Below are 16533 nucleotides of genomic sequence, written 5' to 3'. Positions count from 1 at the left end.
GGCCCCGACCCGACTATAGCCTTGGCTCACTTGTTTTTAATTATTTTTTATTCTACATTCACATAGAAGATTTCACATTGAGAAAAGTTATCGGGTTGTTGAGATAAATCATTGGGTTTCTTAAACGGATATTAAGTTCAAATAAACCGTTATAATTTATATGCACTTTTAAAGTATGTGTAAATCGCGTAATTATCCGCATGTGATTTTCATGTACCTTTTATCTTTTAGCTTGTATATATTTCTCTAAATTTAATTTGGAGGCTAAGATGTAGCATCTACTGCATCTTAGTATCCAAGAACCTATAAAACGTCGCTAATTTGCGTGGAATGCATACACTTTTTGTCCGCATCCGATTTTAGAGTTCATCATGTAAATCAATCATCAAGAACCGTGGATGTAGCATCACACAATATTTTTGGGATAAAATATGTGTAAAGCACGTAATTATCAAAATCATTTTGTGCACATGTGATTTCCATGTACAGCAAGACCATATCTTTTAATGTTTATATATTACACTGTGCAACATTTTCAAGGTGATCTTGTGCAAACAATTCGAACTGAGGATTTTTTGAAAGTACAGACCCAAACGACAAGAAACCCTAGTTGGGTTTTGTTGTGTCAGATCCAGCTCGGATTTTATGGCCCCATCTAAACATGGTTAAATATTGAGTTTCTAAAGAAATTCGGGGCTATATCTCTGAAAGCAATGCGAATCTTCTTCTGACTTCTAAAGCAAAGTTGTAGGTAAGGACAAGAATAAAATATTTGGAGAAATAATGAACTCGAAAAACACAATTCTTATACATTTCGCACTGCATCTCCAAAACCGTTATTTTTTTCTGAATATTTTCTTTTGGAAAAATATTCCCTGGAATGTAATACACAAATTTTCAGAGCATGTCATTGTTGTAAAATGCCTCTATGCCGTTGTTTTCAGTACATTTTTCAACGACGATTTAATACAAATATCAATAATGTGGTAAAATCCGAAACGCGAGAATAAACTGTTGGGGTGAACTGTGTTTGAAATACGTGTTGTAAAAGATACGTTGCAAAATACCGCTGAAACAGCATGAAGTAAGCATTTTAGAGATTCAGAATGTTCTAAAGAATTGTTGAGAACTTTATTTGGAAGATTTTTGCGAAAGGTTACTTGGTTCAACTCCCAATAGTTTAGCCAATACTGACCAGAATTTCAGCAATTATGTAAAATTTTCTATATTTTATACATTTTGATGCCCTAGATGGAGATTTTCTTATGTGGTTTTTTGAAAAGACAAGTTCTACTAGTTGAGGGCTACCATATTGCTAAAGATAGCAAGGCCAAATACCTATTCGCTTCTGAGATAAAGGCCTGATAAATGCAAAAAAGTGTAGATTTAGCCTGGTTTAGATGAGACCATAAAATCCGAACTGGATCTGACAGGACAAAACCCTACTAGGGTTTTTGTAGTCTAAATATGTACTTTCAAAAAATGCATACTAGAAGTTGTTTGCATTTTCAGTGTTGCATAGTGTTATTCGAAATATAATTTGTCAGCATCCGGTGTCAGAGTCACCATTAAAATATACATCCATTGAAGTCACGTGTATCACTCACACCCACATCGACTTGTTTGTCATAATCAATTGTTTTTAATTGAAAGTTTTATCTCCGTCTATATATTTCCAGAATTATGACACAAATGAAAAATGACAATATAGCAGCATTTATTGGACCAGATGAAAGTTGCACTACAGAGGCTTTGCTAGCAGCAGCATGGAATATTCCGATGATATCATTTGTAAGTATTCTATTTCATTTCGTCGATTGTTTCTTTTAAAGCCACTAAATCCAACTTTATTAAACGGATAAACGGTTAAAGTGGCAAAGTTAAGAAAAACAAAATTTCCACACGTGTCACTTTATGATACTTTCGAAGCATGAATTTGTTTATATTTGTGTTCAACAGAACGTTAAGCCATTTGTGGTTTTATGACAATTCAGCGAAGGAAATATTTGTTATTGCTGGCAGAATGATCTGATACAGTAAAGATATCAATAATATCGATACAATCCTTTGTCAACTGACAAAACTACAGTCAATAAAAAACAGAATTATTGAATGGGGAATCATTCAATAATATGTTTTTTTGTTTACACACAATTTAGCTTAACTCCTCAGTTAATTGAAGTCACGAATATTTTCGAAGAGGTACCAAACACCGATAATGCCTTAAATTATGACAATTTATGTATTTCAGGGGAATTCTGATGTTCCGGTCAGGGATTGAACCGCAGTGCAATGCTTACCACTGCACCTTACCTGGCTCCCTGCAACCCTGTAAAGTATATATCGCTCATAGCTCAAAAAACACGTTTTCTGAGTTAGCAATTTCCGTTTTTCTACGCCAAATTTTCATGCTGATAACTCTAAAACTCGACGAGTTACAGCTCTTTTACTATGAGCTTTGCATAATTCAATACAAACGTTTTTTGAGTTTATGAAGCACTAAAACACATCAAATCATGCTTTATCTTGCACAGAAATTAAGCGCTGACATCTGGCTTACTGTTTGCAAAATATGGTCCAAGTAGTTATTTTAGTTTTTATGAAACAATCTTGGGAAAGTTGGGAAGTCAAATTTAAATCGCCAACTTAAAACGCGTTTTTCTCGAAACTGGGTTTTTTGAGATGTGTCACTCTTTGAGTAAATGAGCGATATGTTCTTGGTCAGGATTAAATTCAGTATCTATTTTTCCATGCCCGTCATATGCACGTAAAATTTTGTATAGCCTCCTCTTTTGAGTACTTTAGCTACAATTTTAACCAAAACTAGCTGTAATTTGATATTTGAGGTTACCTGGGGTCAACATAGGTCAATTTGTTGATGGGAGCTATCCCGATTATCGGTATTGTGAGGATTTTAGGATTTTTTAAAATAACCGAACTATCTGTAATTTGAAATTTGAGGTTCTCAGTATTCACAACATTTCTCCACGTAAAGTTGTCTGTATAGGTCCATGTTGTGGTATAGGCGCCTATGTCAGTACCTCTCGATTTTCTGCGTTTTGATTTTTTTTTTTGACGGAACATTTGTTGACGGAACTACCCTAAATGTAATATTTGAGGCTATCTACAGTCACGAAACTTCCCAACCAAAAATTGTGAACATAGGTCCATATTTTGCATAGGCCCCATATAACGGTACTTCCCGCTTTTCGGTATTTTGGCAACATTTTTTGACGGAACTAGCCGAAATGTGACATTTGAGGTTATCTGTAGTCACGAAACTTCCCAACCAAAAATTCTAAACATAGGTCTATATTTTGGTATAGTCACTATATAACGCTACCTACCTATTATCGGTATTTTGATGATTTTAGCTAAAATTTTTAACCAATACTAGCTGTAATTTGACATTTGAGGTTCTCAATGGTCATGAAACCTTTCCACCAAAAATAGTCAACAGATGTCCATGTTTTAGTATAGTCCCCACACAACGGTACCTCCCGATTTTCGGTATTTTGAGGATTTTAGCCAAAATTTTTAACCGCACTGGCTGTAATTTGATATTTGATGTTGTCAGTGGTCACTAAAAATTGTCAACATAGGTCGATATTTTGGTATACCCCCCATATAACGCTAACTCCCGATTTTGTGGTATTTTGATATTTGCTATTCACGGTGGTAACAAAACGTTCTCACTAAAAATCCTCAATTTAGTTTCACTTCCTGGTATAGGCCCTGTCACTCCGTATCTTCCGATTTTCGGTATTTTAAAAATTTTAGCTTGACCGAACATGCTGTATGTAATTGGACACTTACAACACGGCTCCACCAATAGTTGTCAATATACGTCAATGTTTTCGTATAGACCCACAAAACTTTTCCGCCAAAAATTGCCAGCATAGATCCACACTTTGATATACCCCCCATATAAAGGTACAACCTGATTGAACACATTTTTTAGATTATATAGTTTAGTGGTCGCAAATGGTTTGCAGCTAAAATTATGGACGGGAAAGTAAGCTAATTATATATTTTAGTTAAGAATATTTTATTTTATAAAAAGTTCGGCCCGGCCGATCTTAAAGTTTTTTAACATACATTAAAGGAGGCTACACCAATACGTGAACCAAAAAACTAAGAGGGGATGAGTTGCCACATTTTCACTAAGTTAATGTTGAATTAACTAAAAAAAATATGATTTGCCTTATAAATAAATGTTAACAACAATTTCGATTCACATTCATATAATTAAATATGAAATTATTTCATTTACTTATATAGTAAATGCAAATTAATGGCCTATTTCGAACACAAATTCGTCCGAACTACAACCAAACTTCTGTTTTTGGAGAAATATTTGTTTAATTTTTGTTTCCAATCAAACAAATATTTCCTACAACAACAGGAGTTTGCTAGTAATTCGAATCGCCTTAGAGAAACAGGCCATAACACGTCAGTATGATTTCGTGTCAATAATCTTAATATATTTGAAAAGAGAAAAGAGGATAAATCCAATGCAGTATATCGCATTAATTGCAAGGGCGACAATACCAACATATGCCAAAAGGTATATGTTGGTACCACTAAAACCAAGTTAAAGACCAGAACATCATCACATAAATCTGACCATAAATCCCGTAACAAAAAACTGCGCTAGCGGCGCACTGCACCCTCACAGGACACGTCCCTGATTTCGATGACGTCAAAATATTAGCTCAAGAGAAAAACTATCACAAACGCATCACTCTCGAGATGCTACACATAATCAACACACCTACAAACAAACGATTAAACTATAAAACAGACACTGACAATTGCGCTCAAAGTTACAGACACTTAGTAAATAAATACAGAGTCACAAAACTTTAGTTAAAGAAAGTGTTTTGGGCAGTAAACATCCATTACTTCCTTTAACTAAGTTTTTATTTTTATTCCTCTTAAGCAAACCTTTTGTAATGTGCAATTATTGTAGTTCCCTGAAGATGATTGGAGGCTCCAATCGAAATATTGGAAATAAAGAAAACTTGAAAACATAGAACATCAAGTCTTTTTATTAAAAAAGCCTGTAGCCGAACAATACTAAAACAAAATATATTTGAAAAGTTTGAAAATATTAGAACACTGGGGAATAAATTATTGAAGTTCAGTGGAAACGTTCATTAACATCAAAAGGAATATTTACATGACTTTTTTCGATTTATCAGAATGGCATCCAGACTTAAGCAATTCTGAGAAATCTTTATGCCCTAATACGCATAATTTAAATGAAAGAGTGAATGACTTAACTTTACATTAAAAGTTAGTAATTTGCAAAGTGTTTTGTATTTGAAATTAAATAAACTGTAATTTAAGGGTCGGGAATTTCAAAGGAAATAAAATGTAATAATTACGAAGAATAAAACAGTCCTCAGAAAAGCATTTGTATAACACTGTTCAACGCGGAAAAAAATTAAAATGAGAACGGCATTAAGTTCGGCCGGGCCAACCTTTTTGTACCCTCCACCACGTTAAGGCTTATTTCTTGGAGGAGAAGAATAAGAATTTAAAAAAACAAGTAAAAACGGTGTTAAGTTCGGCCGGGCCGAACTTGTTATACCCTCCACCACAAGTTGTATTGAAGTAACATGGAATAATTAGTTTCCTTTCGTGTATGAAGAAGACTTAATACTAAATTTCAGCAATTTCGGTAAAACATGTGAGGCACCATTCTATATGGGCTATTTCAAAACGTCGATCTATACCGACAAATTTCTGACGGAAAGTTTTTAGGCTCAAAGAAGACTTAATACCAAATTCCCTATATTTCGGTAACAGAATGTGACTAAAACTTAAAAAATACCGAAAATCAAGAAGTACGCTTCTAATATAATATAATTTTATAATTGTTCCACAAACATCCCAGATGGGACAAGGGAGACTTCTCTCATATTAATGAGTGCAACCCGATTCATATTAGCTCAATCATATGGGACCTACAGTTTATCGCCGAGTCCGAACGGCGTGTCTTAAGACACCACTTGTAGAGAAGTTTTACATGGCTGAAATACTCAGAAAATGTCGCCAAGATTACTGAGGGGTTTTTTGCCACCGTTGAAAATTGTTTGATGTTGCTTGGCCGGGGAATCGAACCCACGACCTTCAGCGTGCAAGGCGGGTGTACATACCATTGCACCACGGTGGCACCCACGCTTCTAATACTCTTCTGGAATATTTTATAACTCTTGGAAGACGAAATAACGAATTTCAGCCATTTCGGTTGGATATTGACGTCACAATCTTCAGTGGGGGCTATATCGAAAAGTGGACCTATACCGACGAATGTTAGTCAGAAATGGGGCAATATGCATGCGTGGACCTGTGCAGACATATTTCTGACGAACAGTTTTATATCACATTGAAGACTAAATACCAAATTTCAGCCATTTTGGTGGAATATTGAAGACACAACCTTCAAAATATGAAAAATCGGGAGGTACCTTTCCATGGGGGCTATATGAAGGCGTGGACCTATACCGACAAATTTAAAAGGGAGTTTGAGTACCCCCATCGAAGTCTAAATACCAAATTTCAGCCATTTCGATGGAATATTGAGGCAACAACGTTCACAATACCGAAAATCGGGAGGTACCGTTCTATGGGGGCTATATGAAGGCATGGATCGATACCGACAAAATTCTGGGGGAAAGTTTTATACCCCTAAAGAAGACTACGTACCAAATTTCAGCCATTTTTAGGAAAGCTAAGGGAAAGTTTTATACCCCTAAAGTAGACTACGTACCAAATTTCAGCCATTTTGGTAGGATAATGAAGCTAAAACCTTCAAAATACCGAAAATCGGGAGGTACCGTTATATGGGGGCTATATGAAGGTGTGGACCTATACCGACAAAATTCTGGGGGAAAGTTGTATACCCCTAAAGAAGACTACGTACCAAATTTCAGCCATTTTGGTAGGATAATGAAGCTAAAACCTTAAAAATACCGAAAATCGGGAGGTACCGTTCTATGGGGCTATATGAAGATGTGGACCGATACCAACAAAATTCTGGGGGAAAGTTTTATACCCCTAAAGAAGACTACGTACCAAATTTCAGCCATTTTGGTAGGATAATGACGCTAAAACCTTAAAAATACCGAAAATCGGGAGGTACCGTTCTATGGGGGCTATATGAAGATGTGGACCGATACCAACAAAATTCTAAGGGAAAGTTTTATACCCCTAAAGAAGACTACGTACCAAATTTCAGCCATTTTGGTAGGATAATGAAGCTAAAACCTTAAAAATACCGAAAATCGGGAGGTACTGTTCTATTTGGGCTATATGAGGTGTGGACCGATACCAACAAAATTCTGGGGGAAAGTTTTATACCCCTAAAGAAGGCTACGTACCGAATTTCAGCCATTTTGGTAGGATAATGAAGCTAAAACCTTAAAAATACCGAAAATCGGGAGGTACCGTTCTATGGGGGCTATATCAAAACGTGGACCGATATATCCCATTTTCAATACCAACCATCCTGCAAGTAATAACAACTTCTGTACCAAATTTTGACTCTCTATCTTTAAAATTGCGAGCTGTATCTTGATTTCAACAGACAGACAGACGGACATGGTCAAATCGACATAGAATTTTATGCTGATCAATAATATATATACTTTATGGGGTCTCCGATGAATATTTCGATGTGTTACAAATGGAATGACAAATTTAATTATACCCTCCATATGGTGGAAGGTATAAAAATCGGGAGGTACCTTTCCATGGGGGCTATATGAAGGCGTGGACCTATACCGACAAATTTAAAAGGGAGTTTGAGTACCCCCATCGAAGTCTAAATACCAAATTTCAGCCATTTCGGTGGAATATTGAGGCAACAACGTTCACAATACCGAAAATCGGGAGGTACCGTTCTATGGGGACTATATGAAGGCATGGATCGATACCGACAAAATTCTGGGGGAAAGTTTTATACCCCTAAAGAAGACTACGTACCAAATTTCAGCCATTTTTAGGAAAGCTAAGGGAAAGTTTTATACCCCTAAAGAAGACTACGTACCAAATTTCAGCCATTTTGGTAGGATAATGAAGCTAAAACCTTCAAAATACCGAAAATCGGGAGGTACCGTTATATGGGGGCTATATGAAGGTGTGGACCTGTACCGACAAAATTCTGGGGGAAAGTTGTATACCCCTAAAGAAGACTACGTACCAAATTTCAGCCATTTTGGTAGGATAATGAAGCTAAAACCTTAAAAATACCGAACATCGGGAGGTACCGTTCTATGGGGGCTATATGAAGATGTGGACCGATACCAACAAAATTCTGGGGGAAAGTTTTATACCCCTAAAGAAGACTACGTACCAAATTTCAGCCATTTTGGTAGGATAATGACGCTAAATCTTAAAAATACCGAAAATCGGGAGGTACCGTTCTATGGGGGCTATATGAAGATGTGAACCGATACCAACAAAATTCTAAGGGAAAGTTTTATACCCCTAAAGAAGACTACGTACCAAATTTCAGCCATTTTGGTAGGATAATGAAGCTAAAACCTTAAAAATACCGAAAATCGGGAGGTACTGTTCTATGGGGGCTATATGAGGTGTGGACCGATACCAACAAAATTCTGGGGGAAAGTTTTATACCCCTAAAGAGGGCTACGTACCGAATTTCAGCCATTTTGGTAGGATAATGAAGCTAAAACCTTAAAAATACCGAAAATCGGGAGGTACCGTTCTATGGGGGCTATATCAAAACGTGGACCGATATATCCCATTTTCGATACCAACCATCCTGCAAGTAATAACAACTTCTGTACCAAATTTTGACTCTCTATCTTTAAAATTGCGAGCTGTATCTTGATTTCAACAGACAGACGGACGGACTGACGGACGGACGGACAGACGGACATGGTCAAATCGACATAGAATTTTATGCTGATCAATAATATATATACTTTATGGGGTCTCCGATGAATATTTCGATGTGTTACAAACGGAATGACAAATTTAATTATACCCTCCATATGGTGGAGGGTATAAAAATGCGATTCAAGTTGACATTTTTTAGGGTTTTTTAGGTTTTCACGATTTTGCTTGGAAACCGCAAGTCCTATTGAACGGGATTGGAGAAAATATTGCAGCTGTGAAAAATCTCTACAAGATTAACCTTTATGATATTTTCAAAGGTTTTACCGTTTTTGAGATATAGAAGTTCAAATTGGGAAATTGCACTGACTGTATCGCCTCCTTATTAAACAATGTTATGCAGGATGCGTCGCGATTCAAGTTGAAATTTTTTAGGGTTTTTTAGGTTTTCACGATTTTGCTTGGAAATCGCAAGTCATATTGGAACGGGATTGGAGAACATATTGTAGCTGTGAACCCTTAAAAATGTCAACTTAAATCGCGATTTTTCAAAAATCCCTGCGGCGTTTTTTTTTTGGTTTTTTGATTTTTCTCATACGCAAAAACTTTCCAGTTGTAAGCTCCTTTCATTTAAATTTAGTTAAGCCGCGTTAAATTTACTTGCGAAGGCAAATGTAGCAAAACCCTTTAAAAGAGCTTACATGGGGCGTCATCGTTCTTCTTTCCAAAACATGGACCAATACTTACAATTTTCCGAACTAAGCTTTTGTATCCTTTGAAAATGAAAAATACCAACAAATCTCGGTTCAAAAATTTAACAAAAAAAACCCTGAAAAGACATTGGGCAAACCTGGATATATATGGATAGATTCTTGCGAGTACGTTTTCTATCTTCTGGGAACACAAAATTCCAATTAACAACCAATTCGCTAGAAAAATGTGACTACAATCTTCAAAGAAGCTTAAATCGGGTGCTACCCTTGTATGGGAACTATACCAGAACACGGATCTATACTGTTGAAGGTACCGTCCTACAGTGGTTCAGATCTATATTTCCTGGTCAAAACTCTGTAATTTTTGAACGGATAGAGATATCATATTTTTTTTTGGTTCGACAGATAAAATAATCAGCTTTCCCAGAGGAATTCAAGAAATTTAAAATATGAGTGTTTTTTAGTTTTTCATATGTTCTAACTAATTAAAAAAGGTCAAACACAAATAAGCAAACCATACAAATCTATATAAATAAAAATCAAATATCGTTCGTTGGTAATGACATCAGTTGAGAACGGCTTGACCTATTTGGATATTTTTTTTAAATGTTCGCCATAACCCAACTTATGTTTTTATGCAAAAAAAATTACCACGCCCACTTTTACACCCACTTTTTTAGTTTTCAATTTTAATATTTTCTACAAAAACTACTGAACCGATTTTCCTGAAATTGTCAGGGAATGTACAGGGATAGCCCCCGGTGAAAAGGGCTATAAATTTAGTTTCGGAGGGAACAGGTACTTCCCATATACTCTATTTTTCTTAAATGTTATATTTACAATAATTACGAATGTATCGGTTTGGAAATTATTTTGCGAGACAATTGTGGTTGTGTCTCCGACCTTACCTACTTTTTAAGGACCCAAAAATCTTAACCACTTTTTAAAATATGTTACATCTGCAAAACTGCTGATCCGATTTTCCTGAAATTGTCAGGGAATGTACAGGGATGGCCCCGGTGAAAATATGATGCATATTTTCTTGAATTTCGAAATTCGCTTCTCTTTGCCATATTTAATGAATCGGTATATCTTTATGTACAAAAATCAAATGCCGTCATAACCCACCTTAGGTTTTTATGTAAAGGAAGATATAACCACGCCCACTTTTTTCAATTTTCAATTTAATTTTTTTCTGCAAAAAGTACAGAACCGATTTTCTGAAATTGACAGGGAATGTACAGGGATGGCCCCCGAAAACAGGCTACACATTTTATAGAATTCTAGAGGTGCGGGGTACCTCCCATATGCGATATTTTAAAAAATAGCAATATTTGCAAAAATTACGCATGTATCTGTTTAGAAATGGGGTTTGGGGCCTAAAGACTCGACCACGCTTTTTTTTAATATGTTATATTTCCAATACTACTGAACCGATTTTCATTATATTCAGCAAAAGTTTAATGTTTGCCGTTGTTATGTATATTTTATGATTTTTGTAGGATGTGGGGTACCTTCCCCACGCTTTTCTTTAAACGCTATTATGTATAAGACAATCTTATGATTATATCGGTTTCATCATATATTTTGGGAGGCAATGGGGTTGTACCCCAGGTACATATTTGGAGCCAAAGTGCAGGACCACGTCCACTTTTTTTAATTATGTTATATCTTGAAATCTGATGACCACGCCCACTATTTTCAATACATTATTTTTCCAAAACTACTGAACCTAATTTCATGCTGAAAATCTTTAGGAATGCCCCATGGTCCAAAGTGCTATTTATTTGTAGACGAATTTCGGAAGCCTATTATTTTATAATCGCTACATTTGCTAAACTTATGCGTGCATCGGCTGGCAAATTAATTTTAAAGACAAAGGTGATTGCGCCCACGATCAAGAAAAACGATGTATTTCCAAATTTCCTTAAATGGTGAGGTTCAACGGTCCAATGCACTGTGGTTTAGCTTGTATGGGAGAGAGCGACAAAAATATTTCTAATCAAGATATCGATCTGAAAATTTTACAGTAAACTCGTAGTGACTAGAAGATAATTTTCCCCCAAAAATCGTCAGGATTGGTCCACTTTTAGGTATAGACCCCTCATAACGGTACTTCCAGTTTTTTATTAATTTCAAGATTTTGTCTATATTTTCAAAGTGAATTCGCTGTAATTTGACATTTTGTGTTTTTTGGTAGTATTAAACATCTTGCGTAGGTCCATGGTCGATAGAGGTGCATGTTTTGGTATATCCCCCATATAGACGTACCTGCCGTTTTTTATAATTTCACGATTTTTGTAATTTCCTAGGTTATTATTTGTATCAAACATTCTTGCCAAAATTCATCAATATATGTCCACATTTTGGTATAGTCCTATACCATGTTAACTCCCGATATTTGGCATAAGTATTTGGCCTAAATTTTTTTACAAAAATGTTTGTAAAAATCATGACATTTTATAAATTTTATTCTTGACAAGGATTAACTGGTAACAAAAATAATGTGAGGCACAGAATATTCTTACTAGGAGGGTTAAAATATGGTCCAAGTGTGTACCAGCTTATATTAGATGTAAACAATGTCCTATAGGCCTCAACCAGGGAATATCTGGAAACTAAGATGTTTTATGAGACTTTTAGTTCGTGAGGATGGGTTGGCATCTATTACAATAAATACTAGCTACAGGATATATCGATTAGGAGAGTTCCCAGATCGACTAAAAATGTACCAGGATATATAAACAGTAAACAAGACCACATAGGTGGTCCTGCTTGCCAATTTAGCCATACTACGTTGTTTAGATCTCCGTGTGGAGCTTAAATCTACTGCAGGACTTCCCGGTTATACTTTCAACGGCAGATATTTCTTGAAGTGGCATGTATGTTTCAAAAATAATGGTGTATTTTATAGCGATAGTCTATACGATCTTACAACTTAGAGAAATCATATCCCGTAACATCCACCTGAAGGTTTGCTATAATTTCTTCTTGGCATTGACAAAGTTTTTTGAACACCATATTTCAAAACATACAAATGTGAAAACACAAATTCATACAGTAGTCCTAAAAACATAATTTTTTATATAAAAGATCGAAACAAAATGCAAAACACCAACACCGATTGCTTGAAAACACCCAAAAATCCCATACTAAACATTCACAAAATTCCGAGTTTACTCAATGTAATGCAAACTGAATACCGTTCGGCAACTTTCGGCAGACGAGATAATTTTTTTCTAATTCTGGACACTTCCACGAACATTTAAGTAAAAATAACGTGAGGATCCGCGAGGATCCAAGTAACTAAAAGTCTATTTCTTTTCACAATACTAAATAAAAAACACTCACAAAAATACATTTCAAAAGATATCAATTTTACTACAAAATAAAGATACTAATTTATGATGTTATCAATTAAAAACAATAACAATACCATTAACTTTAACTTCCATTTCTTACTATAGTAATTTTACACATTACTTTTTTATGATATCACTTGTAACTTGTCACTACGTTAATGGGAATTTCAATGTCTCAATTTCTATAAATGGAAATGCTCACTTCTGTGGCTCTGCTTTAGCAAGTACCGTTAGAAGTTGTAAAAAGAAAGCCGGAATACTAAAATTTGATGTGTCTACGATAGATTTGAATAGTTACAATCATAATTTGTAGACATTGATTTTGGTATTTTTGTCGCGGGCTGGGACCACAGTGCAATGGTCTCAATAAGCGGGAGAATTCGACTTAACCAATATTTTAACTTTTATAATTAGATCGCTTTAGGATAAAGATAGTGAATATGGACGATAATAAATGCTAAACAGCATCAATTGGCGAAATATCCGACAAAGTTCGTAAGAGAAAGAAAGGTTACAGACAAATCTGTTGATAAATTTAAAATTTTCCTCGGTTTGACAATGGACCGAAGAAGTAAGGTAAAAGTACGTATTTTTGAATTGTCAAGCATAAAGTCCATAAAAATTGTCATTAAAATTCATTACGACGGGCCAGCAACGCACACTGGTCCCAACCTGCGACAAAAATCGAAAAATCGATATCAGCAAATCTCTGCGACAATTCAGCAAATTGTCTCTAAACATATCATATTTTAATATTCCAGCATTGTTTTTGTAATTTATAACGGTATTTAACAAAACAAAACAGAAGAAGTTGACATTTACGTATGATCTCTTAAAAACTTTAAAAACATCGGTAAGGTTGTGACTACTTACAAGGCAAGTAACTCAAAATTGAAAGGATAAAATTATTTTTTTCGAAATGGAAGTTTTAGTGCAAGGTTTCGTAATTACTTTTACATAAAAATTTGTACACATTATTCGCACACAATTTGCTGGAAATCTCATTTTTATAATACTTTTTTGTGGATTTTTTTCCAAGTCCTAAAAATTGAAGTTGAGTTTTACTAACTTCGCCATCCTTCGCCACTCTACAAATTTTTTGAAGAATGTTTGAAATAGTGTCAAGTTTACAAAAAAATTGGTTCCAGCTGCATATATTTGCATTTCCGTGTGTGACATTAAAAATACTGACGATGCCTCCGGTCGCTTCAATGAATATGCCGTATTATCGGTCGCACCGACCTTTATTATATCCCCTACCATGAAATATTCTGACCTAAAATGGAATAAATTGTTTCCTTTCCTGTCCACGATACCAGTTGGAGACGTCTTTTGACCACTAAGAGCTCCAAATAGCAAATTACAACCAATTCGAACCGAAAATGTAGATAAAAACCTCAAAATAACTGAAATAGGGAAGTACCGTAATATGAGGCCTATACCGAAACCTGGAGCTAAGACAAACTTTTTTTGCGCAGCAGGTTTTTGATCACTGAGAACTCCAAATGGCAAATTACAACCAATTCGGGCCAAAAATGTTGATACGCTCTTCAAAATACCTGAAATCGAGAGGTACCGTAATATGAGGGTTATACCGAAACCTGGACCTAAGAATACAATTTTTGGCGCAGAAGCTTTTTGACCATTGGGAACCCCAAATACCAAAGTACAGCCAATTAGTGTCGAAAATTTAGATAAAAGCTTCAAAATACCTGAAATTGGGTGGTACCGCTACATGGGGGCTATAGGAAAAAGTGAACCCATATTGAAGATTTTTTGGCTAAAGTATTTTTTACTTATTTTTAGCATATACTGAAAAAATCAGATTGATCCGACGATTATAAATATTTTTGTCGCACTTTCCCATACAAGTGGGACCACTGTGCAACGCGCACCTGTGTCTGCTAGTACAAAAATAAAAAAATCGATATTTTTTAATTTTTTTTTTTTTTTTTTTTTTTTTTAAAATGTTAAATTTTTTCAAAAATTAAAATGATTATATTGAAAAAAGAAACGTCCATTTGTGTAAAAAAGCGAAGAGTAAATGGCAAATTTCAGCCAATTCGGTGGGGAATTGAATCCACAACCTTCAAAATACCGAAAATCGGGAGGTACCCTTATGTAGGGGCTATAAGAAGACGTGGACCTACAGTATCGGCCAAAACTAAAGCACCCCCTCAGTAAATTTTTTTGAAATGATAATTTTTTTATGAAAACTAGATTATAAATTTATTTTTTATTTTTCTTTTTATTTATTCATGTCCTTATAATTGAAAAATACAAAAATAAAGAGATCAGAATTTAATAAACTAATGTTAAAATTCAAAAAACATTTTAAGTCGCAAATATAAGCGGACAAAACTAAAGCACCCCCCAATTTGAGGTACAACAAAAACTATTGAAATCAATATTTCGTTGCGTATCCTCTATTCTGGATGACACAATCACATCTTTTAGGCATAAAGGATACTAAATTATTAATTATTGCAGGCGAAATAATCGGTTTTCGGAAAATTTAGCTTAAAACCTCAAAATACTGAAAATCGGAAGGTACCGTTATATGGAGGCTATACCCAAACGTGGACCCAGGTCCACGATTTTTGGTGGATATGTTTTGTGACCACTAAGAACCCTAAGTACCAAATTACAGCTAATTTAGTAGGAAAATGTGGCTTAAATATCCGAAATACCGAAGATCGGAAGGTACCGCTATAAGGGGGCTATACCAAAACATTAGCCGATATTGTTCATATTCATCCAAAAATGAAGCTACAGCATTCTCTGGTCACATACTAAATTCCTTAGGTTTAAAAATTAGCAAAAGAACGAATTACAAAAGAACGGTAGACGCCGGCTTATGCAGTCGACGACCAGCAAAAAACCTTCCGCCTCCATGTTTTACAGCGTCTTTGCAATATTTAGGATTTAACGGTTGTCCATTTGGTCCAAGCCTTTTACCATCTGAATACTTTAAAATAAACATAGATTCATCGGAAAACAGTTCAAATGGGTCTTGGCGAATGCCAGTCTGTCTCCTTCATTTTAGTCGATATGCAAGGTTTTTTTTTGCTGGTCGTCGACTGAATAAGCCGGCGTCTATCGATCTTCTGCAATTCGTTCTTTTGCTAATTTTTAAACGTTAGCGTATTGTATTTGACTAGTGGATGCTGTAGCATCATTTTTGGATGAATATGAACAATATCGGCTAATGTTTTGGTATAGCCCCCTTATAGCGGTACCTTCCGATCATCGGTATTTCGGATATTTAAGCCACATTTTCCTACTAAATTAGCTGTAATTTGGTACTTAGGGTTCTTAGTGGTCACAAAACATATCCACCAAAAATCGTGAACCTGGGTCCACGTTTGGGTATAGCCTCCATATAACGGTACCTTCCGATTTTCAGTATTTTGAGGATTTAAGCTAAATTTTCCGAAAATCAATTATTTCGCCTGCAGTAATTAATAATTTAGTATCTTCTACACCAAAAAGATGTGATTCTGTCATTCAGAATAGAGGATACGCAACGAAATAATGATTTCAATAGTTTTTGTTGTACCTCAAATTGGGGGGTGCTTTAGTTTTGTCCG

General features: G+C 35.3%; 1 protein-coding gene across 1 annotated transcript in view; it reads left to right on the top strand.

The window, feature by feature from the left end:
- Gyc32E (Guanylyl cyclase at 32E) overlaps positions 1-16533 on the top strand; it is a 309145-nt gene that overhangs the window by 130699 nt on the left and 161913 nt on the right. Inside the window, exon 3 of the mRNA XM_073966075.1 lies at positions 1680-1791. Coding sequence (XP_073822176.1) covers positions 1680-1791 — 112 coding nt within the window. The remainder of the gene's footprint in view (positions 1-1679; positions 1792-16533) is intronic.

This window comes from Musca autumnalis, unplaced genomic scaffold (genome assembly GCF_047663935.1).
Source record: "Musca autumnalis isolate F117 unplaced genomic scaffold, ASM4766393v1 scaffold_2, whole genome shotgun sequence".
NCBI lineage: Eukaryota > Metazoa > Arthropoda > Insecta > Diptera > Muscidae > Musca > Musca autumnalis.
Note: the sequence above shows the minus strand (reverse complement) of the source record. Positions and strands in the feature narration are given on the sequence as shown.